Consider the following 24,821-nt stretch of genomic DNA (forward strand, 5'->3'; position numbering starts at 1 on the left):
TGTTTTGTGAGAACTGCCCGCTGTCAGCCCGAGCGTGTTTCCAACTTCCGATGTCACGCTAGCCGAGGCAATGTGTCTGCACGAGCCATGCAGACCCGCCTTTTAACCCGTGGCGTTGAGTTTTCCACGTGAGGTTTCCGCTCTCATCCTCCTGCATTCCATCCCCAGGTTCTTGCGCAAGTCCGTCAAGCTATGCGCAAACCATCTGCCTGCCAAGCGTGCCGGTAAGCATCTTGCACCTTGTCAGTAGAGGCGATTGCCCGCTAATTCGGTTGGAAGAACCCGACGCCGAAAATGCATCTACCCAACAGGCGGGCTCGCAACGGCATGCGAATATTGCTTGTCACATGGTCTGCAGTGTCTCCAAGGCCCACCAGAGGGAGGTTACTATGCCAAACGCCGGGCTAGACTTCAAGAATTGAGTCAGGTACATCGAGCGTCCTTAGAACAAGCGGAAGCACTACCAAATCAAGGTCATGGCGATCTGCCTCCGACTGCCTTGAGACGAGCGCTGGTGGAGCTATACTTCGACTACATCCACGACCAGTTCCACTCCATGTACCATAAGGTTTCGTTCATGGACGATGTCGTAAACAACCGAGTACCGTCTATCGTGCTTTTCGCGATATGTGCGCTGGCTGCCAGGTTCTCTACCGACAGCTTCTTCGACGGAACTGATCCGAGAGAAAGAAGCGAGGTCTACCGCAAGGCAAGCGAGAGTTTGTTCAATATGCGCGACCTCACGCCTACCACAATTCAAGCATGCGTTTTACTGGGCGCATATGCTGCTGCGGGTGGTGAGACTGATGTCGAAAACATGTACTACAGCATGGGTGGACGACTTTGCCTGGCCCTCGATCTACCAAATCGACCCGTCACAAGTCTGGTAGAGCGCGAAGTCAACATCAGAACTTGGTGGACACTGTGCATGGTTGACGTTTGGTCATCTACTGCGGTGAGACTACCGCGAATCATGCCGTTTGACACTGCTGTGCCTCTTCCAATTGATGAGATACCGTTCTCTATGATGAACGACGGGGCTATCAGCGACCAAACGCATGGCATCACCTCACCTCTTCTCGCGGAGATGATCAAGCTCAATCGGATTCTGGCGAGGATCATCGACTTCAATCGACTGTGCGTGTCAGAACATCTCGAAGGCCTACCGCTGGAGAAAGGGATACGTGAACTTTCCCGCGATCTCGATATCTGGTTGGAGGAAGTCCCGCACCATATGCGTGACACGCCAGCGAACCTGACAGCCTTCGCGTCGCGTGGCCTTGGGCGTATGTTTGTAGCTGTGTATCTCGGCTACTACCACTACGGACTGCTCCTGAACTATCAATTCTTGTCATCTTCAATCGAAGCATCACCCGACTCCGGACGATATGCTGATGCCTGCAAGCAACATGCCGCCCGACTTTGCGCCCTCGTCTACCGCTCACAGTCCACGCCTGGGAGCGAAGTCTTGTATCCGGCAGTTTCGCATATCCTTGTCGTTGCTTCCACCGTTCAAATCCACACCTTACTCTTTTCCGGTGACGAAAGCCAGATACGCATCTCAAAGACCAGATTGGAACGCAACTTCGAGATACTCCTGCGGCTGAAGACCTATTGGCCGAGTGTCGACGGTGCAATGAGTCGTCTTCGGGCGTTCCACCAGACCTGTCTCCGAAGCAAAGAGACCAGCTTTGTGCTTGATCGGTGGCTGTTGCGCTTCCTGGTCCAATTTGCCCCTCATATGGAGCTCGAGCCAAGGGATAACGACCCCGAGTACGAAGCGTTGCTCGCATTGAGCAGGCAATCCCCATTGTCGTGCTATTCAGGCCTGTCCATGTGATCATGCGCGACTGAGATTCTAAGCAGCATGCTGGGGAACCTGGAAACGAGGACGGCAGCGAAGTGGTTCATTACGGCTCAAGCGTGATGGTGGAGCCGAGACTAGCGTCGCGAAACTTACGAGCTTTCCTGGAGTGTGGAGCCCCAAGAGAGCCAGGGCTTGGCGACAGGGTCCGTCACTCACGTTTGCGGTCCACTCGAAGTAGTACACACGTGTAAAGCTGTTTAAGAGTCTGTATTGTGCTTCTTTGCTTGAAGCAAGAATCAACTTCGCACTCAAGTCATGGCTCTATCACGCAGCACCATTCTCGTGGTCACGACGCTGCTGGGCAGCGCGACAGCGATCAACAATGGCCTCGCTACTACCCCACCAATGGGCTGGGTAAGATATTCGTATCCTACTCCTGAGTTATCATTAACAAGATCAGAACAACTGGAACGCTTTTGGATGCGACGTCTCCGAAGACCTTCTCCTTACAACCTCCGCACAGATCGTGAGCTTAGGCTTGCGAGACTTGGGCTACAACTATGTCGTACTAGACGACTGTTGGCAGAACCCAAAGGGTCGAGACAAGAAGGGAAAGCTTCAACCGGCGCTCGACAAGTTCCCCAACGGTCTGAAATCTATCTCAGATCATCTCCATAGCCAAGACTTCAAGTTTGGCATGTACAGCAGCGCTGGTGAAATGACATGTGCGAGATTTGGTAAGATGAATCAAATAAACATACCTCTTGCATCAAACTAACTCAAAGTAGAGGGCTCGCTAGACCACGAGGTCGACGATGCAGAAAGTTTTGCAAGCTGGGGTGTCGATATGTTGAAGTACGACAGCTGCTACCACATGGGTCGTGTTGGCACACCTTCGGTCTCATTCAACCGCTTCAAAGTCATGTCAGATGCTTTGAAATCAACAGGAAGGAACATTCTCCTCAATCTGTGCAACTGGGGAGAGGATCTTGTCCACACAGTAAGCACCATGAGATACCTGTCCGCTACGACGTTCAAGGACTTACCATCACCAGTGGGGTATGAGTATCTCCAACAGCTGGCGCATTACAGGCGACATCTACGACTCTTTCTCTCGTCCTGATGATTTATGCGGATGCAACACCGTATCACCGGGCGACGTCAACTGCGTAGCACCCGGCACACATTGCTCCGTTCTTTTCATTCTCAACAAAGTCGCGCCCTTTGCCGATCGCAGTATTCCTGGTGGATGGAGCGATCTGGACATGCTCGAGGTCGGCCAAGGCGGTATGACTGACGAAGAGTACAAAGCACATTTCGCTCTCTGGGCCGCCATCAAGTCTCCGTTATTCCTCGGAAACGACCTGCGCAACATGCCAGCTTCCGCTCTCACCATCATCAATAATCCAGCCATTATTGCGCTGAGCCAGGATCCCCATGGACGTAGCGTAACGCGTGTTCGAAGGGATACGGAAGGTGTAGCGAAAGACGAGTGGGGTATGGGTGAGACGCACGTGTGGGCAGGTCATCTCCAGAACGGCGATGAAGTCGTGATCTTCCTCAACGCTGGTGGCGAAGACATGGAGATGAGCGTCTCTCTCGCTGAGATATTCATTCCATACGGACCTGGTGGATCAGCGCCCCACGTCAAATACGACTGGGCGATCCACGACCTCTGGGCCCATCGCATGCCCGAAGCGACGGCGGAAGAGCTCCTCGCAGCGGCGTCTCACACCGATCGAGAATCGATTTTGTCAAAGGCTAATTGGTACAACGCCACCGAGACCCCTTACGCCAAGGGCCTCGTTCAGGAGGACCCGCGACTCTTTGGCGAGAAGATCGGCGTTGTTGAGGCTGGTGGTAGGCTCAAGGCAGACGTCAAGAGTCACGCTGCTCGCGTCTTCCGACTGAGACGAATCGCGCCAGAGGACGATCAGTTCGAGGCGAAGAGTATTGCGAGAGAAGATGGTAACGAGAGGGATGAATTGTAATGACGAAGCGATTACTAAGGTAGATCTGGTGAGACAAGAGATAGGCCGCCCCGATAGAGATTATGGAGCAACGCGGGTTTTTAAAGTTGCGTAACTTCTCATTCGCAATAAATCGTGTTGATTGTGGAAGGGGTGGTTGGTTCGTCATCTCCAGGCTATCACAGTACCATGGAATGGAGTGGATGCAACCCGAGTATGGACTCCTGAATTTTTCGAATATATAGCGATCTTGCTCTCCCTCCTTCCTACACATCTCAACTCTTACATAGGCTGTCTCTGTGTTCTGTATCACACAGCGCAAACGAATCTACACCAGACGCAACCATGACCAAAAACGCAAAGGTCATATCCCCGGCTCAAGCCACATCCGCAACCCAGACGACATCATGGGAATGGTCAGCTCCATACTTCGTTAAGCGAGCGCAGGAAGTTCAGGCCAGATTAGATCTCCAACGGCAGACTATGAATGATCTTCTGGGCCATAATAAGAACCTTCAGGACCAGAAGGAGAAGCTTCAGGACCAGAATAAAAACCAGAAGAAGGATCACGAACGCGAGTTGAACACATGTATCGGAACGTTTATTGTCGTTTTGCTCACTTTCGCCGCCTTCATGATATGTGGCTTTCTGCCATCTTCTTCGTCCGAACGCTGTTCATGTGCGCTAGAAGCGAAAGCTGTCCAGATGACGGCCACGCCTACTACGGTCACGGTCACGCTACCGGTAGCCACGCCTACTATAGTCACAGTCACGCTACCGGTAGCAACCAACGCCGTGCCGACGATCAAAGCCGCCTCATCGACCCATGCTGCAACATCGACTGAACCGGTAAGTTTTATCCCCAAGTCGTACTTTCTACACAAGACTGCAGTATACTAATGCCTTGAATAGTTCTGGTCTACCTTGACTCGCGAACAGATAAGATCCGTCGTCCACGATTATCGCAAGATTGAAGATCGATATCTATACGAAGATAAGGGTTGGCAACAAGAAGAAGAGGCGAAGCAGAAGGAAATAAAGGCGCAGCTGGAAGCCGACTTTAAAAAAGGTTTTGCGCAGTGGGAGGAGAGAGTGAAACAAATATACCAGCGCAACCAAGACGCTCAAGAAGAATTCCTGAAACAAGCCCTGAAATAGGCTGAAGAGCAAGCTCGGCGTAAGCGGGGGTTGTCCGGATTCCGAAGGTGGATGGGCTGAGAACACCATCTCCGACACACACACACACACGGCATATTATCGACTCGGACCTCTATACAGAGCAGCACAATTCTGCTAGATAGGCTCGCCCTCAGGATGTAGTGGTTATGTCTCAGAACCGGTCTTGAGAGCTCGAGAAGACAGGTCAGTGTCGACGTCGTTGTGGAGAAACGCTAGAGCCAGACACCCACAAAGAAACCGTAGCACCGCAGTTTGATTTGCACAAGTTCAATATGAGTATACGTGATATTTTACTCGATGAAACTGTTCGACAGCAGTGTTGTGAATGCTCCCAGGGTTGGCCTTGCCAAGTGTCTCACCTCGTTTCCCCAGCATCGTATGCCTCTAAATTAATCTCGCACTCGCCCAGCTTGCACGTGATCTCGCTTTATAGTCTACACAAGACGACTTCCTATCGGCAAGATCAAACCAACAACACCACGAATTCTCTTCGGTAACATCCCATTCTTATTTACTACATATTCATGTCTATCCCCATCTTCACCATCTCGATCTCCATCATGAACAATCTCCTATCTTCCCCAGCACACTACCTTAGGCGGATCAGCTGCCCTGTTCTCCCAGCTTACCGCATGGATGACCTGAAAGAGCGCGAGCCGTCAAGGGCAGGGGACCTATACACAGCAGAGATCGGTCAGACAGTCAACACCATCAACCATCAGAGAAACGCGGTCAAGTTGATCATGGCGAGATGGCCCGCCGTAGACCCAGTTCACTACCCAACTATTCTGGGCGTGAGCCAAAACAACAGTAAGAGTGAGGACGTAAAGGCTGTAGTCAGCATGGTGAACATCATGCAGACCAGCTGGATCGGCCAGTCCTCTTGGGTCCAAGGCTACATCAAGGGAGAGACTGATTGGCACGATCTCCAAGCCCATATCAACAATCTCAACCGATTTCGACTCCTGCTCAAGGTACCACAGGAAAATGAGACTCCCGTGCAGAGGACCGCCCGCCGAGCTCTACAGCGCGCATACAAGGAGGTAGTCAGGATTCATATCGAGCACACCCAGGCGGGTGATCTCCAAGCCTACATCAGTAACCTGAGTCGTATAAGTGCGACCTTGGAATGACTGAGCTCGGTGCCTACAATACGGTTAGATCTTAGCGAATGAGATTTCTTAAGAGAGGCGGAGGCCTACGAGCGGATGCTTAGAGTCTAAATGAATAACATTAGAGACCTAGAGGAATACGATGCGGTTGGTGTGTAACAGAGTGATATCCCAAAGTGGACTCTGGCTACTACAAAACCACCTACGTTGTTCAGAGCCCGCGACAGGCAAAAAGCCGGGAGGCTCGAGCATACGATCAAGAAGGTTGTCGACACTGTCAATACTATGCCGACACATAAGATGACGGACCCAGACAAGCGAGAGCCTGTGAGAACTGCTAACGAGTGGCAGAATCTCTAAGGAAATCAGCCTAACAACACCAAAGTACAGCGTGACACAATGAATCTCGTTACGGCAAGGTACTCGCAGGTCGATCCGATACATTACAGCACAGTTCTCGGAGGCGGGCAGGCGAATGCCGGACAACTCGAGAGTGCCATCAAAAAATCCGTAGATACCATTACCTCTAACTGGATTGGAACTCCCTCGTGGCTTCAAGCTTTTGTCGAGGGCGAGACATGCTGCTCGGACTATCAAGTTATCATTAACAACCTCCACCGCATGTCAAAGCTCTTGAAGCTGATCCCGGAGGGCGAGACGCCTAAGAATCGCGCATTACGCCTCACGCGCCGCGAAGCGTACAAGAAAGCTCTGCGCGCCCATCAAGAACACGTCCGTCTTGGGGTAGAGGCAGAAATTCAGACAGCAGAGGATGCGATAGAAGACTTGTCCACAAAGGACGGCGTGACCCAAGTCAAGCTTCAGGGCGCTCGGGACGAACTCCCTTTCCTGCGGGGTGACCGAGAGGGTATGAGACCTACGGCCCGCCCAGCATCTCTAGCTGATTCGGATGTTGAGGCAGCGGCGTCCCCATCGCTCGCTGTGCCCTTCGCCAGAGGGACGAGAAAGCGATCCGAAGTCACATAGGCACAACCACCCAGAAGCGGCAGCGAAGCTCGGTGGTGCCGAAGCAGCACTAGGAACTTCGGCGCTCAATGGCGGCGTAACTCATGTCAAATGAGACGATGCCGTACTGAGAACCATGTACCGCACGAACCCCCTCTGACTCGCAGACCTCGTATCCCAGTACACCTTAGAACCTCTGAAGGCGACACCCGTTTGCCAGAGCTCAGCGATCAAGTCTCTCGTTCGAAGCTCGCTTGACTTCCCCGACAACAAGGCTCTCGCCTATGCAGAGTTTAAGTGCGCTGATTCCATCCTCTACCTAGGTATCCTCCAGAACACGCAAACCCACCCGGTTCTCACATGATTCTGTGGGTCCAGGGTGCCCCAAGCCAGAAGATGCGGACTAGGAAGTGGGCGAGAGAGAGCGATGTTGATGAGGAAGAAGGACGTGGTATGGCGGATTTCTTACGTGACGGGGAGTGAGGGGTTGGAATGGAAGTGTGTGCGACTTCCAGGGCGTAGGGAGGAAGTCGCGCTTGCCGGGGAGTACAGATTGTTCCGTGCAAGCCTAGTGAGCGAGATAGCGTAGGAGGCTGGCCTGGAGGAGAGCGCGGATACTACTCTCATCCAGTGAGAGGCCGACATCTCACTAGTGAAGTCTCCAGGCGGCAGGCTCAGGTAAGCTAGAAGCCGACAAAGCCTTAGTGACGCCTTGTACAGCTTATCTCATCGGACCGTGAGGACGACGTAGCCCTTTAGCTCTCTCACAAGATCCGATACAAGCAAGTGCGCAGCCGACAACTCCTCAGTGACACTCTATCGCTTTTGGCACCTCACATCCTGAAAGCGACGTAGCACTCACCGAAGAGGTACAAGCTTGCTTCTATTCGTCAACTCCTTCCGACCATGATATCGGGCATGGCTCCAGTGTTCACTACTCTCAACATCACTCGACGCTCGCCCTATCTCCGAGCCCTTCACCATTCAGGGCGAGCTCGCGGCAACATGAGGTAACCTTGATCGTCGTGAAGGAGGGGGCAAGGTACCAGAGGGCAATCGCCGTTCTTGTACTTCCTTAATGGAAAGGACACCCGCGATCTTCTGCAGAGTTATCTGGCTACGACGAAACCGCTTGCTGTACTTGCTTACAGCGACAAGGTCAGTTAGACTTCGTTACAACCATTCACGCGCGCACTGTATGCTTGCCGCTCGGCGATGATATCTCAAACCACCCCGCTCAACATCATTGTTGCCTCCACGCACCCTCGTAAGATTCCAACACCACTCGTATCCATTCGAAGTCTTCTTCCGCCGCATTAACTACTCGCCGTAGCTTAGTCGATCAGTTTCACTTCACAACACCCCTCGCGACAAAGGACTCAGGCCGGATCTACCAGATTACTTCCCGAACAAGCTCATGCTATCTGCCGCTATACAAGACTCGCCTTGCTACGACCTGCTACGACTTGCACCCTCACCTCGGTGAACTACCACTAAGCCGCCGCCATCCAGCAGTGACGCCTTTGCTGCCTTCTTGTTGCTAGCTGCCCCCTCGACTCGCAACTTAGTGAGAGTGTGGCAGAACGCCTCCTCTGTTAGATTTGCTATCTGGTTTTTCAGACGCTTGCTCACACTGCCTTAGTGCAACGTCAACTTGGCCTTCTTCTTCTTCTTCTTCTTCTTCTTCTTCTTCTTCTTCTTCTTCTTCTTCTTCTTCTTTCGGGTTTTCATGACGTACGCCTCGATAGAGTTTGGCAACTCATACGTCCATACAGTGACCTCTGAGTTCTGCGCGATCCTGTTCACTCGGGCGATCGCCTGCGCTTTAGCAGCACAAGACACATGCGACTTCGTTCGCGAATACCTACCGGCTGTGTTGAAGGACTCTCTCACTCAGGCGGCAGCCTGTGCCCCGGCGGCGGTGGTTTCTGGCTAGATGCGCCTGGCAGAGGGGCGGGACCTGTGCTGCCTGGATGAGTGTGAGGCCTCGGCCGCCGTCAGACGCCTCTGGTATACGTAATTGATCCTGGAGATGCTCATGAGAGTTCGGATGGCCGTTACAACTACAACGAGACTTCGCTTCGGTCAGACTCTCCATCTTTCTCCTCAACCGCTCACTCACCCCCTTCTGATCCAATGTCAAAGCAGCCTTCTTTTTCTTCCTCTTCCGCTCTTTCTTGACGTAGCGCTCGATTGAGTTGTGTGCATAAAACGTCCAGATAGTCACCTGACGGTTCTGGCCGATCCGGTTGATCCTCGAGGCGGCCTGGACATCAATGGCAGGGTTCCACCTTGGGGTCAGAATGAACATATTTATAGCCTCTACCAGGTTCAAGCCTAAACCAAAGCACTGAATGGTCGCTAGCATGACCCTGACTTTGTCTTTGGGGTCGTTGAATCACTCGCGCACAGCGTCCCTCTCCTTCAAGCTCATGTGGCCGTTGAATTCGAGGAATTCGATGCCCGTTGCTCTTAAGGCGTTGGACACAACTTCCAGAGTCTGGAGAAATTCATCAGTGATGATGATTTTCCCCTAGCTCTTGGCCCCGTGCAGGGAGAGAATCTGCTCGATCAGCTTGTCAATTCGTGTGGAGTGCCAATCCTTCTCTGTCTCCTTCAGCAGTTGCTTGCGGGACTCTTTCGCGGTCATGTCGATGTGAGCCTCCTCTTTGGTGAGGCTCTCCCACTCCTCCAAGTCGAGACCCAGACCACTATAGTCTTGGGCTCCTTGGTCTCCATACGTGAATTCACCGCATCTTGGGTGGACAGTCTTATCCTTGCCTTTAGGATCTTCGGCAGAGCACGCTTTCTCATCATCTTTTCTGAGGTTCTACCTCTCACACCCTCCTTCCTATTTCACAGTTGCTTGGTGTCCTTCTGATGAACAGACTCTTCGGGGGAGAGTGTCACCGGGGTATGGTTTTCGATAGCTCGCGAGAACTCGACCAACTGCTTCCCATCGAAGGTGTCGTCGATCCTCAGAGGGAAGACGCAAGCCCTCAGACTAGTCGAGAGAATCGCGTTGCGTTCTCCCTTCAACGTGCGTGCCTTGGACTTCTTCGGCCTCTTCGACGCGAAGTATTCGTTGAATACCTTCCGGTCGTTCCATGGCTTAATTTCCAGCCACTTCAACAAGGTCTGGACTTCGTCGTAGTCGTTTTCCAGGGGCGTTCCGGTCAGACCCAAGCGCTTTGACGTCTTAAGGGCGCACATCGCTTGCGATGTCTGCGAGCGTGACCGGCTCGCTTTGCCGATCTCACCTGCGATGACTGCCGCGTATCCTAAGACCATCAGAGGGTAGGTTCCCGAATTGTCCTGCAGCGCATGTCTACCCCGTGTCACAACAACTCCAAAACCTACATCTCCGTGAGCTATCGTAACAGAAGTAACTGGTTGCGAAGATACCTAGGTAATGCATATTGTCGACCTTGTATACCCTCCGTCCTCTTCTCTTCTCCCAGCGTCGTGACATCTTGTTATCGTCACAAATCAAGCTACATATCTGCCACATTCTTCTATCTACTCTTATTTATCAAATCACATTAGCACCCATTCGTCAAGATAGATCCACTACCTCCGGCACCGCACTACCATCTCCTTCTAGTAAAATGTCCGGTCGCACTCAACCGCAAAATGGACGACCTCAATGAACGTCAGGCTCTGAGAGCATCAGTAGAGTGGCAGACCCTCCAATCTGATGGGCCATACGGTCACGCATCCAGAAGCCGGAAGGACAGATTCTGCTGTCACACTTCGCACTGTCCGACCAAACGCCATCGAGAAGACTACATGCAGGGCTGACATGTATCACTGCGTCGGCGCAAGGGACCGCGGAGACAACGTTGTTTCTACACGGGGAGGATATAAATTACTCGCGCTATGCTAGAAACGATTGTGTTGTATCTTGTCTCTGTTGGTGGGATTGCAGGCGCTCTTGCGAGACGGCTTGTGAGTGGGTATGTAGAGGCGTGAAAACGGTTGTGTACGGTGTTGGTGGGAGATGACATGTCTGTGTGGTGCGCGCGTATTGCTCTATGAGAGTGCTCCGAGGAAAGAACGTGTCTGCTCAAGGCCGGTGTGGTAGATAGTTCGGATGCGTTGTATGTGGTATGTCTGCTTTACACTGCGGTAGTGGAAATCCATTACACTGGATCCCGCCTGGTCGTCACCACCTCCACTCATTGATAGTCTCAATCATACTCTTGAACTCCATCCTGTTCTCGGGGAAGTACCGGGGAATACTCGTAGAGGAAGACGAAAAGACGTCGAGGCCTCCCCGCTTCGCTCTCGCGTCGCGCGGCGAGAGCGATAAAGTCACCGTCGTCTCCCGGCAGACGCTTCACCCTACTTCTGTAGGCTTTCCAGCTCCTTTCTGGCACTGTCCCACATGTTTGATGTAACCTTCATTTTCTCCTGGTGTTCCTTTGGCATGAAGAGGTCTGTGAACGACCTCTGAATTTCAGCCTCCACCTCGCCAGCATCATCTGCACCCCCCTCGCCCGCTGCACCTCCATCGACCTCGCTCCCTACACTCTCGTCAATCTTGCTCTCCTCATCTTCATCACCATGAAGATATTTTTTCTGGAGTCGCAGCTCCTCTGCTCGTCTAACTCCCTCCATCTCTGCGGCAATTTCCTTGCGCGAATTGTCCTTCGCGAACCTCCACCAACCCCAGAAGCCGAAGACGCTCACCGTTGGTCCAAGGGTGCTCCTATACTCCGCCATTTCGCGTAGTAGTTGCTAGAAAACTCAGTAAAAGGCTTCGAAGGTAGGAATAATAAACTTGAACTTACGACTGGTGGCGCATGTTTCAGGCCTTTGCGGCCACGAAGGTCCTTGCCGACCCGTTCGAGATACTTATTTGAGAGTACCCCGCCTCTCATCCATGATCGGATGATGGAGTTGACGTCGATGAGCTTAATTTTCTTGTTGGGTGAGCTTGTGATCTCCCCGATCGTGACCTCCCTCTTCTTGCTAACGCTAGCGACGTCCATCTCTCCGAATGCGTTCATCCATTCTTGCTTGATAGCTTCCTTTCTCTTGCCTTTTGGGATACTGGCCCAGTTGTCATCGAAGACAATCTTTTCCCAAGAGAACGGCGTCTCGTTGAGGCCGACGTAGACCTTGCCGTATCCGCCGTCACCAACGCCCTTGTTGGCCCGCTGCACCCAGCGCATGGTCACCACCTCTTTGGCGGTATTGGTGCCGACCCTGATTAGTCGCTGATCTGGGTAGGTGACTGTCTGCATGATGTTTCGTGGATATTGATGAGTTTTTAGGTATCGATAGAAGAGTAAGGATGAGATTGTAAGAAAGAGAAACGGCATGGGCAGAGGTAGATTTGAAGAAGTCGCGTAGTCGCGTTCACGTTGAGGTAGGGGAGGGGCTGTATAGAAGCCTTCCCGCTGCCGTCTGAGCCTGAATTCTTCTCTTCCGTGCACCGACGTCGTCCTCCCGCTGCGTTGTGGTTTCCCACAACACCAACCATCTACCCACTAGACGTCTCCAGCCCCCTGTGAAAGGGCCGCATAGCCAGAAGAGGTTCGTTGTTAACTTCTCCCCGTCGTGGCAGAGACAGCAAAGACTTCTGGCACAGTCTCCAGGTTGTTAAGATCAAGGGCTGCGTATTTGCTGATGAGTTCCCGGAATGAGGCTGCTGAGAGATTATGGTTAATCAATGCCGGGCTGGACGTAATTAATGTGGAGAGGAAAGACGCGGGGATGCGGGTAGAGGGCGTCGACTTCCTCTTCCAAAACTAACAATGCCTCACGTCGAGTTCTCCACTAACAGATAGTTTGGCACGACTTCTTCAAATCTACCTAGGTATCTTATCACATGCCCTGCTTGTGTGTGGCTGAACCAAAATTCGACCCCAACCCTTTCACATAAGCGGTTATGCTATGGTAATGTGCGCATTTTGGGTGGGTGGTGTGGCAGTGTCAGCCATAGTTGCTCCCTTGGCAAAGCCTCGCACTTGCTCTACAAAACCCGCCGCGCTCCCCTCTTCTGGAATTCCACCTCACACGTTCCCGCCTATTGTATCTCGTCTCACAAACGCGCACTAGGTGCTAACGTAACGATCATGTACGATAAAGATGAGACCACCCCTCTTCTCCCTCTTGTTTCCTCGTCACCACCGTCATTCATCGGCATCCACAGATACGAGATGAAGGAAAAAATGAGCCCAACAACCCCCACCATGCCGGCCCTCTCGCCAGCCCTCTCACCTGCACCAGCAAGCCCAGACGCCACCCCGCCAACCACGACCGCCAATCCAACACCTACTTCATGGTTCGCACAGTTCCAACAGTTCTTCCGACCGACAGGCAATCCACGGTGGGCCAACCGGCTAGACAAGCCATCTCGAAGCGCTGAGCACCAGTTTGTAATCGACCACGATGATCAAATCAATCAGCAGACCAACCGGGCCTTTATGTTCTTATTGCTCAAAGCATTGATAGTGATCATACTATTCATTATGGCGGCCCGGCACCCCTGGGGCACGAGCTCCCCCACGCCACGTTCACGTACATATATAACTACGAGATCGAAGACAAAATGAGCACAACGGCCAATTCACCAGTCACCTCACCGGTACCGGCAGGTCCCACCCCTCCTGGCACGCCAACCTGGGCCCAAATCGTCAATCTCTTCACATCCACTCCAAGATGGGTCAACCCAGCCAACGGCGTACGCAGCGAAGAAGTTCAATCTCGCATGGACGAAGCAGGCCAAGCGGCGGCGCACGTACGCTGGCAAAGCACCAGAGCCATCATCATGCTCATCATCCAGGCCATCACTGTCGTCATCTGTGTCAGTTACGCAGCCCCGCTCTTCCAGACCTTCATCGACAACCACTCAATCGTCGCCAAGGACATGACCGCGAGAAGTTGATCGAAGAGATCCGGTTCTTTGTGTTCAAGCAGGTTATGAACGCAATCGACGCACAAAACAACTGCAACGTCAGTGACGCTGTGTTTCGACAGCAATGAGCTACATCAAACGGGCGGGCAGGCTGGGCATGGAAGTTACGTACAGATAGGAAGGGCACTGTTCAGGAAGCTGAGTCTGTTCGAGGCTGAGGACTATTGCATCAACTTGCAGGGCTAGCAGGTTATAGATTAGCAGAAAGCCTTATAGCAACCGTCGCTGCAAGCAACCAATGTCCTAATTTCGACCCCCGATCGAACTTATCTTGTGTACACCACGTATCTTTCCTAGTCTTGTATTAGTTAATACCCTTCTTGTACAAACGTATATGTAGTTCTCAACCCCCAGTATACCACATCTTGAACCATCATACGCGAGTGATGTCTCATCCTGCCCTACCTACCAAGTCCACAACGATCACGACTCGCAGTGTTGTTAGCACCTCGCCAGTGCATGAAGTCGAAGTACGCGTGGTATAAACGTGAAGTAGCAGTCATACCCCGATGTAATCTTATGTTCATTACTCTCCCCCATCCACCACTTCTCCCCCAGAAACCTCCATTCATGTCATAGGTACCAAACCTCGAAACTGTACAACCATCCAAACATCATCTCATAAATTGCCATTACTCATGCCCGCGCCCTTCCCCAAAAGCTCGCACAGCAAGCTCCTTCTATCACCCTCCATCATCCCAACATACCACGCCATCATCAACGCCGACCCCCCCTCTTCCCCTTCAACGGACTCTCCCCCTTTCCACTTTTACAAAACACGCAGACAAACACCCTAGGCAACCACTCCTCCTTCAATCCCACACAACCCATGTGCAACCACTTGAAGCAAGCTTCACACTGCACCATGAGCGTATCGGCATCATCGACCAACCCATCGCACACGCACCTCGTGCTATCATTACTCTTGCTACTGCATTCCGTCGAGGGCGTTGTAGTAGTCGTCGGCGAGCCGTTGAAGGAATTAGAGTAAGGGTCGTACGCGCCGTGCGACAGGGCTTGGTGAAGTTGGTTGTGTGATTGGGGAGGGTGGGAGGTGGACATATCAGCACTCGCCTGCGCCCACCGTTGGTTATGCGCGAGCAGTGTGTTTTGCGATGCGCGTTCTGAACTTGTCAGTCGAGAAAAAGGGAAGCGACAGGCTATGCTAGCGTACCGATGCGTTGTTGGCGGGCGCCGACGACTTTTTTCAAGGCGCCCAGTGCGTCGCCGGGGGAGTCGGGCATGTGTGTGTCTTCGGGGTCTCGTTCGCGGAGGCTGGGGCGCTCCATGGCGCTGGAGCGACGGATGGTGTTTTCGGCGGCGGCAGCGGCGGAGCGGCGGGTTGATCGTAGCGTTTCGAAAGAGGTCTTGGAGAGGGCGTCGGATGCGAGTCGGGAGGCGGAGACGGAGCGCGCCATCTTGAAGGAGTTGGCTCGTTCCAGTCCACCGCTGTCTGCTCGGGCGTGTTTCGTCGCTCGACGCTCGGGTTGGGGTATGACGAAAGATGGGTTGCGGCTGACGATTGGAGCTGGCTCGTCGTCGTCCGACTCGCTGTCTTGCTCTTCGTACAGTCCGGGGTATTGGCGTCGAAGATCTTGCTGCGAAGTCTGTCGTCTATTCCTGGGGGTCTCATCATCTCCAGTAGGTATCGTCTCTGTGCGAGCCGTCCCACTCTCGTCAATGATCAGCCGTGTACGGGGTCTTCTAATCTCGGGTATCGCTTTCAGTGATCCGCCGCTTTGACGCTTCAGTGGCGATGAGCGACGGGGAATCGTCGAAGCATTGGCTGGAATTGCTATCCGAGGGTCCATTGCTCTGGTTATTCTCGGCCCGCTATCGGTATTGCTTCGTTGCAGCACAGGTCTCGCGTTTTCCGCTGAACCCGACGACGAAGCTGTGTTGCTGCGTGAATGCTGACTCTTGGCCTTCTTCGCCATTGCCCTCTCATTCTCTGCATCCCGCAGTTGTGTCTCATACGGTTGTCTTGACATGTCGAGTATTGGCTGCTGCGGCATGCTTCCGAAGGAACCGGTCATATCGGGATTGGAGAAGCTGAGCAGCATATTTGGATCGACACCTGCAGCTGTATATACAAAAGAGCCATTTCTTGAGCCGTGTCTCTGCTGTGAGGGTGTATTCGCGAACGACGCTGGCATTGGAGAAGCTTGGAAACCCTGGAACGCTGGGGTTTGCATCATGTTAGCCGAAGGATGGTTCATTGCTTGCCAGTTCATGTCGTGCTGCGGTCTATGCGGGGTAGGACCGAAGGGGTCTACTCCCAGAGGCACATCTAGATCCATTTGCATGCCATCGTTCGCTGGGTCCCAGAACAGCTTCGACTGAGGCATGGGTGGCGCAGACATTGGACCACCGCTGGGAAACTGCATCATATGCGGAGTGTACTGCAGATCAGCGAAGCCAAACGGTGTCTGGTCAAACAGAGCTCCTGAGGATTCCGGCAGTTGGCTGGGCGTCCTGTGCACCACCGTAGCTGGTGTTGCCACCCCATGTCCACTTTGTTGCACACTCCTCCTAGAGGAAGCATCCCTCGTTGGAGGTGGCGTTTGCATCTGCGAAAAGTCCATGCTGACAGGACGAGAGCCGAACTGTCCCTGTGATCCAACCTTCCTCAGCTGATTAGGGCCCGGCGAGGACGACAGCCTTCGGGACACGTCGACCGGCGGAAGAGGTAGGTTTTGCGGTGCGAAGTGGTTGACATGGAACTCTGGGTCTTCGGGGGTGCGGACGGGTTGGCTGTACGAGCTCGACGGCCGGCCTATGGGCGTCGAGAGTGTGAAGGAAGGAGTCTGCACCGGGGTGTGCTGCCCATTAGGTCGTGGGGTGGCCCAGGCGTCGAGGAAGTGCGAGTGGGGAAACGACTCGGTCTTTGGTGTTTTGAGAGATCCGTCAGGGAACGTCAGCGACTTGGGAGTGGAGGAGGGACTTGGGAGATGCCAGTCCGTCGATCTAGCACGCGACCCACGTTAGCCTGGGGCACTTGCAGATGCGAGCCGAGACATGAGGAAAACCAAAAGTGAAATCTATCAACAGAACGGGAAGGAGCGGAGGAAGTCTAAAGAAAGGTATTCTTGGGATAGCATGGCAAGGGATGATGGCAACGAGCTCCAAGTGACAACCGTGCGGTGCTGCCTGACCTCTGCCTACCCTAGACCTGGATTGGGACATAGTCTGGTCCGACATGACATGAAGCCAAGGACGGCCGGAGGTATGCAGATGAAGCTCGTTGCACCAGCCGAACGCTACACGTCTTCCCCCACATGGGAAGGTAGAAGAGAGCCGTACCCATATATGTGCTGATCCAAACTCATAGCAAGCCCAATGACACAAAGCCCTGACACAATGTCCTTCCTTGCCGACCATGTAGCAGTAATATAATACGTCGAGGGTCGTCCACGAGTCGAGGGAGGCGTTCGGCGGGGTTGGGTCGAGGGTGGTGAAGACAAAGGCGCCCTGGATGGATTTCTTTGTTGACGGCGGGATGTTCTCGCAAACGCAGGCAGCTAGACGGGAAGCTGTGAGACCTGTTGGGTAGTACACTTGAGCAGCAGCAGGGGATATGACAGCGTTGTGAGACGTCGTCGAGGCAAGTACCGAGCGAGGGCGTCAGCACAGCGTGGTCGTTGTGAAGAGGCACCCGTTGCTTGCTTTGGGTGACCAGGCACGGCGAAGGTTTCTCACGTACTAGGCAGCTGGTGGGGCCGGGGAAGCTGAAGCTGCAGTTGCAAAGGTAGTAGTTCGGCAAAGATGAAGAATTGATAGTCCCGATCGTGACCCGCAGCTGGCAGCAGCAGCAAGCACTCCGCAACACACTGGCAGCACCGCCTGAGCAGGACCCGGAATGCGGCTTAGGCCAAGTCTCCTGAGGGCTAGGAGGCGTCTAGCTCAGGTACCGAGCCCGCAGGTGCATGGGCCGGCGAGGGCGATATAGCGAGGCTGTCATAATTGGGTGGGCGTGGCAGGGAGGAAGCATGGAAGAGAGGCTCTTTGTCGTCGCCGCAGCCAGCCAGCCAGCACGCACAGCCAGGCGAAGGAAGCCGACGCCTCACCAGCCATGCGCCTAGCAGCGAATGGGGCCAAACATAACGATGAGCTAAGTCGCGAACGGACACGGAACGAACGACACCATGGCTTGGGTGATGCGTGCCGTAAGGATGAGATGGTTGAAAATGACAGGTCCGCGCGCTGAGGTCAACGCATACGTGCCGACGCTAAATCGTGTTTCTGGACCATCCACTCAACGCCCATCCAACCAGCGCTGTCTATCCAGGGCAACCTCCTGAGCCCTACCATCATCTATCCTGGATCTAATGGACAGATAACGCGAGCATTCCACCACCTCCCCTCCACCTCCCCTCCGCCTCCCCCACCCACCCATGATGCGTGCCGTAAGGATGAGATGGGTAGAAATGACAGGTCAACGAGGTCAATGCCTAGATGCCGACGCTAATCCGTCTTTCTGGCCCACCAACCAGCGCAGCCCTTCTCCATCAACCTCCTGAGCAAGCGTAAATCATCTACCGCTACCTCTATCAGCTACTATCTACAACATACTAGCACCCGTCCCTCCATCTCCATTCCATCAATCATGCAGCCTGACTACCTAAGTATGCACTCCTGAATCCTTAACCCCCACAGCCATTCCGGAATGTCTCCGCGCCGCATGCCGTTAAATAAGCAACCAAGAAAAAAAAGTGACTCGCGGTATGCCAGCTGGCAAATGATTAATCTAGCCGTCATCATGCCAGAAAAACCCACGTACCTGGATAAAAGCTGCCCGCTCCCGGCGAATCATGGTCCGAGGGACGCTCTAGATTTTTAGATTTTGTCTGCGGCAGGCAGGGCAGCGGAGAAGGGGCCACGATAGCACTTGCCGGATCCAACGTAGCTTCCCGACGAGGCATGCTTTTGGCCCCAAGTTGGATGCATGTACGTGACCTGCATGAAGATTGGGAGTATTGTTTTAATTGTTCGTCTGCTTGATAGACGTAGATCTGCATTCCAATGCAAAGATACCCTCCTATCTCCCAAGCATGAATCGCGGGGTAAACAAATCTCACCCCTCGTCTCGTATCTCAACACCCGCTGCGATTAACATGTGAGCTCGACTTTTCAATAGCCGTTCACGCCAACACTAGCCGCCACCCGTTTCATGCAAGGTACCAATCGTTCTTTCCAAACCGTTTCTACAGCCCATCCGAACCCCTCTTCAACTCCTCAGTTCTTCCATTCTTTCAATCTAGGAACTGTGATTGGTGAACAAACCCTCGAAACTACTGTAGCGTTCCTAGATTCGAAGGAACGATTGCGCGAACCATATCCACCTGCTCCTCAGAGTAAGCGCAGAACATGTCGTTCGCGGGAGGTAGGATAGTGTATGGCCTTGGTTTATCCGGTGTCGCTAGGTTTATTGGTCAAGGGTTGTTGAGTGGATGGCTGTCTCAGGTAGGATTTAGGAGGGTGGATGGTGGACGGGTGAGGGGTCTAGGCGAACTCGGGAGATGAGTGGGTTGGTGGGGTGTACGTCATAGGTAGTCAATATGAGAATGTTTCTTCATGCTGATGTTTCTGGCCTGCTCTTTGGAGTGTCTTTAAATACCATCTCTCCTCACCTCCGCGATCAAAACCTTGAAGTCACGCCAAAGCTGGAACGTACAAAGCGATAGGACGTAGTGCCAAGGCGAAAGAAAGGATACAACCTTAGGAGCAAATGAATTCCACCACCTCCCCTCCACCTCCCCCACCCACCCTTGTACGTCATAGTATAGATAGGATGCTGTTCCGCACGTGGATATCTTTGTAGTCTGAGCCTGCTGTGTTTGCTACAGCCTCTATCCGAATTTTTGTTGAGTGTGCAGAAACGCGAGCACGACGCAGTTGACAGTCTGAATTCATACCAGGACAAGCAATAAGTGATCAAGGAGATATAATCAATGTTTACGTTTTGATGCTAACAGCGTTATGGGGGTATCTTAGATGCAAAGACCTAATTTGTTTTTGGATCTGAGATACCCCATCACGCTGTAAACACTAAATCCTAGAGAACTATATACACGTCGAAAGAAAAGAACCCTCCAACCCACTACCCTGCATTACCTAAGAAAACCCCCTCCTACTAAACTCATCAAACGTTTCTCGCTGGTATGAAAGATCCGATACAGCTGACATGCTGTCTCCATTCCCGTTGCCCCCATGTATCGGTCCACTCATCTCCGACACCCCATCATCCGGATCATCAAAAGGACTCCTCTCAATAAGATGCGCCCTCGAACCCATCCCAGGACCACCACCGCCTTCCCTCTCCATGCCCTCTATAAGACTACTTCCACTTGTAAAGCTCGGTGGCCCAGCACTCCGCAAAGAATCCGTCGTGAAACTCGGTGGCGCACCCCCCTCCGAGACAAAACTCGGCGGCGGCAAACTACAGGGTCGATACGGCGGCGGCGGCTCATTCAAACTACTATTGTCGCCGAAGGGATCTTCAATCGGTCTGAGCGTGTTGGAAGACACAGAGACCATATCTGAGGTATCCATGCCGGTAAGGTAGGCGCCGTTGGAGTTGGAATGGGAGATGGGGCCGAGGATGATGGGGTGGAAGGCGCTGGGTGTGGATGTTGGGGGGAGGAGGTGGGAGTTGCGCTGGGATTGTGATATGGAGGGGATTGGGGGAAGGAGCGGAGGAGGATGGGAGGGTGGTGGTGCGAGGTACGGTTGAACATGTTCGTTCCCATGTCTTTGCGATATCTGAGATGGAGTCGTCATCTTCATCTCTTGGACTTCGCGCTCAGTCGCAAGCGCAGCCGCACGCCGTCTCTTTCGTTTGCGCACGCAGAGGAAGGTTACGCTGGCCATGATTGCAAGGACGACAATGGGGATGATGGCTGCGGCGGCGTAGATGGGCGTGTTGTTTGTGTGTTTCTCAGGTAGAGGTAAGGTTGCGCCTGGAAAAATGTTTGTTGGGGTGGGTGGTCCGGAGGGATCTGGAGAAAATGTTCTCGTTGACGTTGTCCATGGTGAGGTTGTGGGTAGGTGGTCGGCATATGGTGTTGTTGCAGAAGCGGAAGTTTGCCAGTCTTGAGATGAAGGGGTGGGTCCGTATGGAGGAGGAGGCCAGGGACGATTCGACGGATACCCAGGGGGTCTTTCGTTTGGTAGAACAGGTTTGGGAGGCGGCGAGGGTTGGCTGAAGAGTTCGGAGTTCCATGCACTGTTCGTTACTGAGAATTGGGTGATCGACGGCATCGCAGTATACGATGTTGGTTCGACCGATGGAACAGCAGTTGGGATAACGACTGGAACCAGAGAAATCGTTATCTCATCATCGCTTTCAGTTTCAGTTTCCGTGGGCCAGGGCGGCCCTCTGTCATCTTCATCTTCGTCCCATTCCTCTTTCCTAGGCGGAGCCATTGCGGCTGGATGAACCGCTGACGCGAGCAACTAGCTATGTATGGATGAGCCGCAGTGGTGTGTTGGGACGACACCAGTAAGGAGACAGGAATCAGACGGAGATGCCTGACACCTAGATATGACCGAGGCGGGGAGCTGGAATGTGGTGGTGGTGATGCTCCACTTTCTGACCAGTGATGGGAGATGCGGGGCCGAGAACGGGTTTTGGGCGTGACCTTCCAAGGCTGGTAGTCCAATCGATGACGCGAAAACGGCACACTATGTATCCTTAGGCAGCGAGTCGTTCCTTCTGCTGGGCTCCTAGGCTGGAAGGATTGATTGGCGTCTTGTTGGTCTTGAAAGGCGATGCAAAGTGGACACGGAGAGGGGAGGGCAATCCTTTGAGAAGTGGCCGCCCGGCTGGGGTGGCGCAGACATGTTACCCGTTGTCTGGCAACATGTGTGCGATGCAAGCTGTCAAGCCAACAGAATCAAAGTCCGAAGGGCCGGCTGCAAAGAGTCGGCGCGGTTGGCTACATGCTGGGATGCTGGGGAGAGACGGACTCAGCCTCGACGCCTATAAGACGAACAAACCCCACCTGCTCGGGAGGGGGTAAATTTAGCCTGGCTAATGTCTAGCCGTCGATCTAACAAAGCTTAGTATGATGCAATCGTATCTGCGCGCTGAGCACAGTCTGACAGCGTTTGTTCGCTATATTGCCTCGAATTCCGCTTTCATACTCATGGTGTCTTCGTTGTGGTGACGGGAAGTCAAACAAACAATCACAAGGATAGGCCGGCGCATCCGACTGAGCTGGTATGCAGATCCTTTGGAGTGCCCGTATCGTGGTGGGTGATTGGATGGGAGTAGGGCCGGGTCGATAGAGCTGACTGTGACAGGCTATAGCTGCAGTTGTTCGTCCTGGATGTTGCAAGTGGGTACCGTTGAGGCATGGTATCGCGACAAAATCCCCTCAGCTGCAGCTAGCAAACATGAAACACGGAACTAAGCCATGCATTGCAGCTGCAGTGCGGGAGGTTCTCAAGTCCGGATGTTGTGAGTCTCCGCTGAGCACGTGTGGCGCCTGCTGACGGGCGGCCTCGAATCTTTCTACACGACACACACATGGAGCGTTCCCACGCAGACTCCGCATTCACAGCACCGTCATGCGGCATTCAATGTCCCGATGGAACTCTGCTGCGGCATGTCAGCCATTCCCAGGGCATTAGTCCGACCGACGTGCCGGCTTGAGCTGACATGTGCTAAAGGCGCGCTTGGCTGATGATCTCATCGGCCCGCACGCGTCGGTTCCGCTATCCGCTGGCATTCACGACGCCAACGCTTAACCCCAGACTCCTCCGCTAACACGGCATGGACAAATTCAAGAGCGTCGCCAAAGGAGGCTGGCATCCTGAGAAGAGTCGCACTAATAGTGGAAGCGGCGGAGGTGGAGCGAGCGACTCGAAACTTACACAGGTGGTATGTAAGCCTACCTTCCTCCTTATCGACTGTGGATTAACGGTGTGCAGAAAGGATGGGTTGGAAAGGCACAGGGTAAAGACCCCCATGCAGAAGCCGCCCGCGATCACCAGTCAGCACCACTGTCATCCCTGAAAGACCCCTCGCAGTTTGCGCCGCCGCCCAAGAGACTCGACTACAGCGGCGGTGCGGCAGCATCTGCACCATCCGGACCGTCATCTGCGCCTGCTGGGTCGGCAAAGCAAAGACTGCAGGAGCGAGAAGAGGCTCGGAGGAGGGAGGAGGAAGAAGCAAACAGACCAGCCCCAGGGCCATACCGACCCGACACTACGGGGTTGAGCACAGCACATCTGCCCAAGCCTCCTGCGTTCAGACCTGGCGCTGCGACACCACCGACTACAGGTGCCGCCAAACCAAAGCCCAGCCTGCCCCCACGGCCTCCACTACCACCGCGCCAGAACTCGAACCCCGATGAATTCGCACCGGCTCCTCCACCTACCTATAATGAGGCGACACAAGAGGCAAGACCTGAGCAGGGAGTGCTGAACCAAGGTGCTCTGGGTCGCCTGGGTCAAGCAGGTGTCTCGGTGTCGGGCTTTGGTATCGGACGGACAGCTTCTCCTCCAGTACCGCCTCGCGCAAACCCATCACCGCCCGTCCCACCGCGACAGAACTCAAGCTCGAGGGCTGTCCTACCACCTCCCGCCCCGCCTAGTCGTGGCTCGCAAATGAACGAGTTGCAGAGTAGGTTCGCAAGTATGTCTGGGCCAAAATCACCAGCAGCTCCCCCAGCCACTGGCACGTCGTGGGCAGACAAGCAGGCAGCACTGCGGACCGCCAGCAGTCTACGCGATGACCCATCCAAGGTATCAGCTTCAGACTTGAAAGGAGCTGCATCGACTGCCAACAACTTCCAGCAGCGGCATGGAGATCAGGTCGCGTCTGGGTGGAAGTCGGCCAACTCTATAAACCAAAAGTACGGCATTGCTGGCAAGATGAACAACCTCGCATCGTCGAGTGCATCGCCAGGCCCAGCGCAGTCGTCGTCGCAAAGTAGTGCGGGAGGCCTAGGAAAAAAGGCACCGCCTCCGCCACCACCCAAGAAGAAGGAACTCAGCGACGGCTCGGGTGAACCACCGCCGATTCCTCTGAGTAGCAAGCCCAAGTTTTGAGCGTATCTATCTTAGTCTACCCATAATTCAAAGATACCAGCTTGAACATTACCAGTGCATCTCCCACCATGATATGAAACCTGTTCCCCAGATGTGGCTGCGGGACGTCACCCTGCCTCTTCCCAGTTACGGCGTCGGTGGCTTTTGCTCCCAGATTTGCGCTTAGCCGGACCCTCAACAGGTTCACAGCATCCTTGCAGAAATTTTGCAGCATGCATCTCTACAATCGCACAACGCAAGATGACGACCGCCTTTTCGTCGACAAGACGGGATGTATAATCCTGTTACCCCATGGCGTTAGACTTGCGAGCAGATGTAAATTCTAGATAAACTTCAAGAGGGTCTTGTCGAGGCGGGTGTCCAGTGGGAGGTGGTGATTATTCGCCTCGGTAGCTGGTCGCGACGCCATTGGCCCGTCACGCTCAGCATAACCAAGAGGGACGTCCAGAAGCCTTTGCCTGCTGCTTCTAGCTCCTTGTCCGACGCACCTTTACTGCATGCGTCCTCGCTCCGGGCATATCTGTGCACTTAATTCTACGATATAACCTGTGCGCCTTGCCCTGGGTTCGTGCGTGTACCCAAGCAATACACTTAGTACATGTAGGTGGTATCGCGTGCCTAGCGAGAAATCAAACAACACCACCAACTCTATCGCAGGTTTGCGCCGACGATAGGCACGCCCAGAGCTCCGAGGGCCGATTCTCGCGATAAAGTTTAGCACAACCGTTGGGCATTGACCTCATCGGACCACAGAAAAACCCCAGCGGCCCCCAGACCCTCTGCCTCTGCCGCACCCTGTTTGCGCC

The 24,821-nt window shown here is 53.7% G+C and overlaps 10 protein-coding genes across 10 annotated transcripts; 6 read left to right on the forward strand and 4 right to left on the reverse strand.

Moving 5' to 3' along the window:
* Positions 1-192: 192 nt before the first annotated feature.
* On the forward strand, positions 193-1,840 carry J4E78_008532 (uncharacterized protein; the record flags this gene model as incomplete). The annotated part of the gene is made up of 2 exons (XM_049369132.1): positions 193-224; positions 280-1,840. The coding sequence occupies 2 exons, from the start codon at positions 193-195 to the stop codon at positions 1,838-1,840; spliced, it is 1,593 nt and encodes a 530-aa protein (XP_049219199.1).
* Positions 1,841-2,122: 282 nt separating this feature from the next.
* J4E78_008533 (uncharacterized protein) lies at positions 2,123-3,798 on the forward strand (the record flags this gene model as incomplete). Its single annotated transcript, XM_049369133.1, has 4 exons — positions 2,123-2,221; positions 2,268-2,544; positions 2,596-2,807; positions 2,863-3,798. 4 exons carry the CDS (start codon positions 2,123-2,125, stop codon positions 3,796-3,798), a joined length of 1,524 nt encoding a protein of 507 aa, XP_049219200.1.
* A 386-nt stretch (positions 3,799-4,184) lies between these two features.
* J4E78_008534 (uncharacterized protein) lies at positions 4,185-4,935 on the forward strand (the record flags this gene model as incomplete). The annotated part of the gene is made up of 3 exons (XM_049369134.1): positions 4,185-4,193; positions 4,225-4,626; positions 4,717-4,935. The coding sequence occupies 3 exons, from the start codon at positions 4,185-4,187 to the stop codon at positions 4,933-4,935; spliced, it is 630 nt and encodes a 209-aa protein (XP_049219201.1).
* A 545-nt stretch (positions 4,936-5,480) lies between these two features.
* Positions 5,481-7,398, forward strand: J4E78_008535 (uncharacterized protein; the record flags this gene model as incomplete). Its single annotated transcript, XM_049369135.1, has 4 exons — positions 5,481-6,066; positions 6,286-6,395; positions 6,459-6,936; positions 7,202-7,398. The coding sequence occupies 4 exons, from the start codon at positions 5,481-5,483 to the stop codon at positions 7,396-7,398; spliced, it is 1,371 nt and encodes a 456-aa protein (XP_049219202.1).
* A 1,274-nt stretch (positions 7,399-8,672) lies between these two features.
* Positions 8,673-9,345, reverse strand: J4E78_008536 (uncharacterized protein; the record flags this gene model as incomplete). Its single annotated transcript, XM_049369136.1, has 2 exons — positions 8,673-8,852; positions 9,157-9,345. 2 exons carry the CDS (start codon positions 9,343-9,345, stop codon positions 8,673-8,675), a joined length of 369 nt encoding a protein of 122 aa, XP_049219203.1.
* A 222-nt stretch (positions 9,346-9,567) lies between these two features.
* On the reverse strand, positions 9,568-10,628 carry J4E78_008537 (uncharacterized protein; the record flags this gene model as incomplete). Its single annotated transcript, XM_049369137.1, has 3 exons — positions 9,568-9,856; positions 9,925-10,349; positions 10,623-10,628. The coding sequence occupies 3 exons, from the start codon at positions 10,626-10,628 to the stop codon at positions 9,568-9,570; spliced, it is 720 nt and encodes a 239-aa protein (XP_049219204.1).
* Positions 10,629-11,378: 750 nt separating this feature from the next.
* J4E78_008538 (uncharacterized protein) lies at positions 11,379-12,283 on the reverse strand (the record flags this gene model as incomplete). The annotated part of the gene is made up of 2 exons (XM_049369138.1): positions 11,379-11,774; positions 11,828-12,283. The coding sequence occupies 2 exons, from the start codon at positions 12,281-12,283 to the stop codon at positions 11,379-11,381; spliced, it is 852 nt and encodes a 283-aa protein (XP_049219205.1).
* Positions 12,284-13,593: 1,310 nt separating this feature from the next.
* On the forward strand, positions 13,594-13,929 carry J4E78_008539 (uncharacterized protein; the record flags this gene model as incomplete). Its single annotated transcript, XM_049369139.1, has 1 exon — positions 13,594-13,929. The coding sequence occupies one exon, from the start codon at positions 13,594-13,596 to the stop codon at positions 13,927-13,929; it is 336 nt and encodes a 111-aa protein (XP_049219206.1).
* A 1,190-nt stretch (positions 13,930-15,119) lies between these two features.
* On the reverse strand, positions 15,120-17,160 carry J4E78_008540 (uncharacterized protein; the record flags this gene model as incomplete). The annotated part of the gene is made up of 2 exons (XM_049369140.1): positions 15,120-16,926; positions 17,132-17,160. 2 exons carry the CDS (start codon positions 17,158-17,160, stop codon positions 15,120-15,122), a joined length of 1,836 nt encoding a protein of 611 aa, XP_049219207.1.
* Positions 17,161-22,735: 5,575 nt separating this feature from the next.
* J4E78_008541 (uncharacterized protein) lies at positions 22,736-24,015 on the forward strand (the record flags this gene model as incomplete). The annotated part of the gene is made up of 2 exons (XM_049369141.1): positions 22,736-22,847; positions 22,925-24,015. 2 exons carry the CDS (start codon positions 22,736-22,738, stop codon positions 24,013-24,015), a joined length of 1,203 nt encoding a protein of 400 aa, XP_049219208.1.
* Between the last annotated feature and the right edge of the window lie 806 nt (positions 24,016-24,821).

Source organism: Alternaria triticimaculans (assembly GCF_023758025.1).
Source record: "Alternaria triticimaculans strain BMP 0046 chromosome Unknown scaffold_15, whole genome shotgun sequence".
Lineage (NCBI taxonomy): Eukaryota > Fungi > Ascomycota > Dothideomycetes > Pleosporales > Pleosporaceae > Alternaria > Alternaria triticimaculans.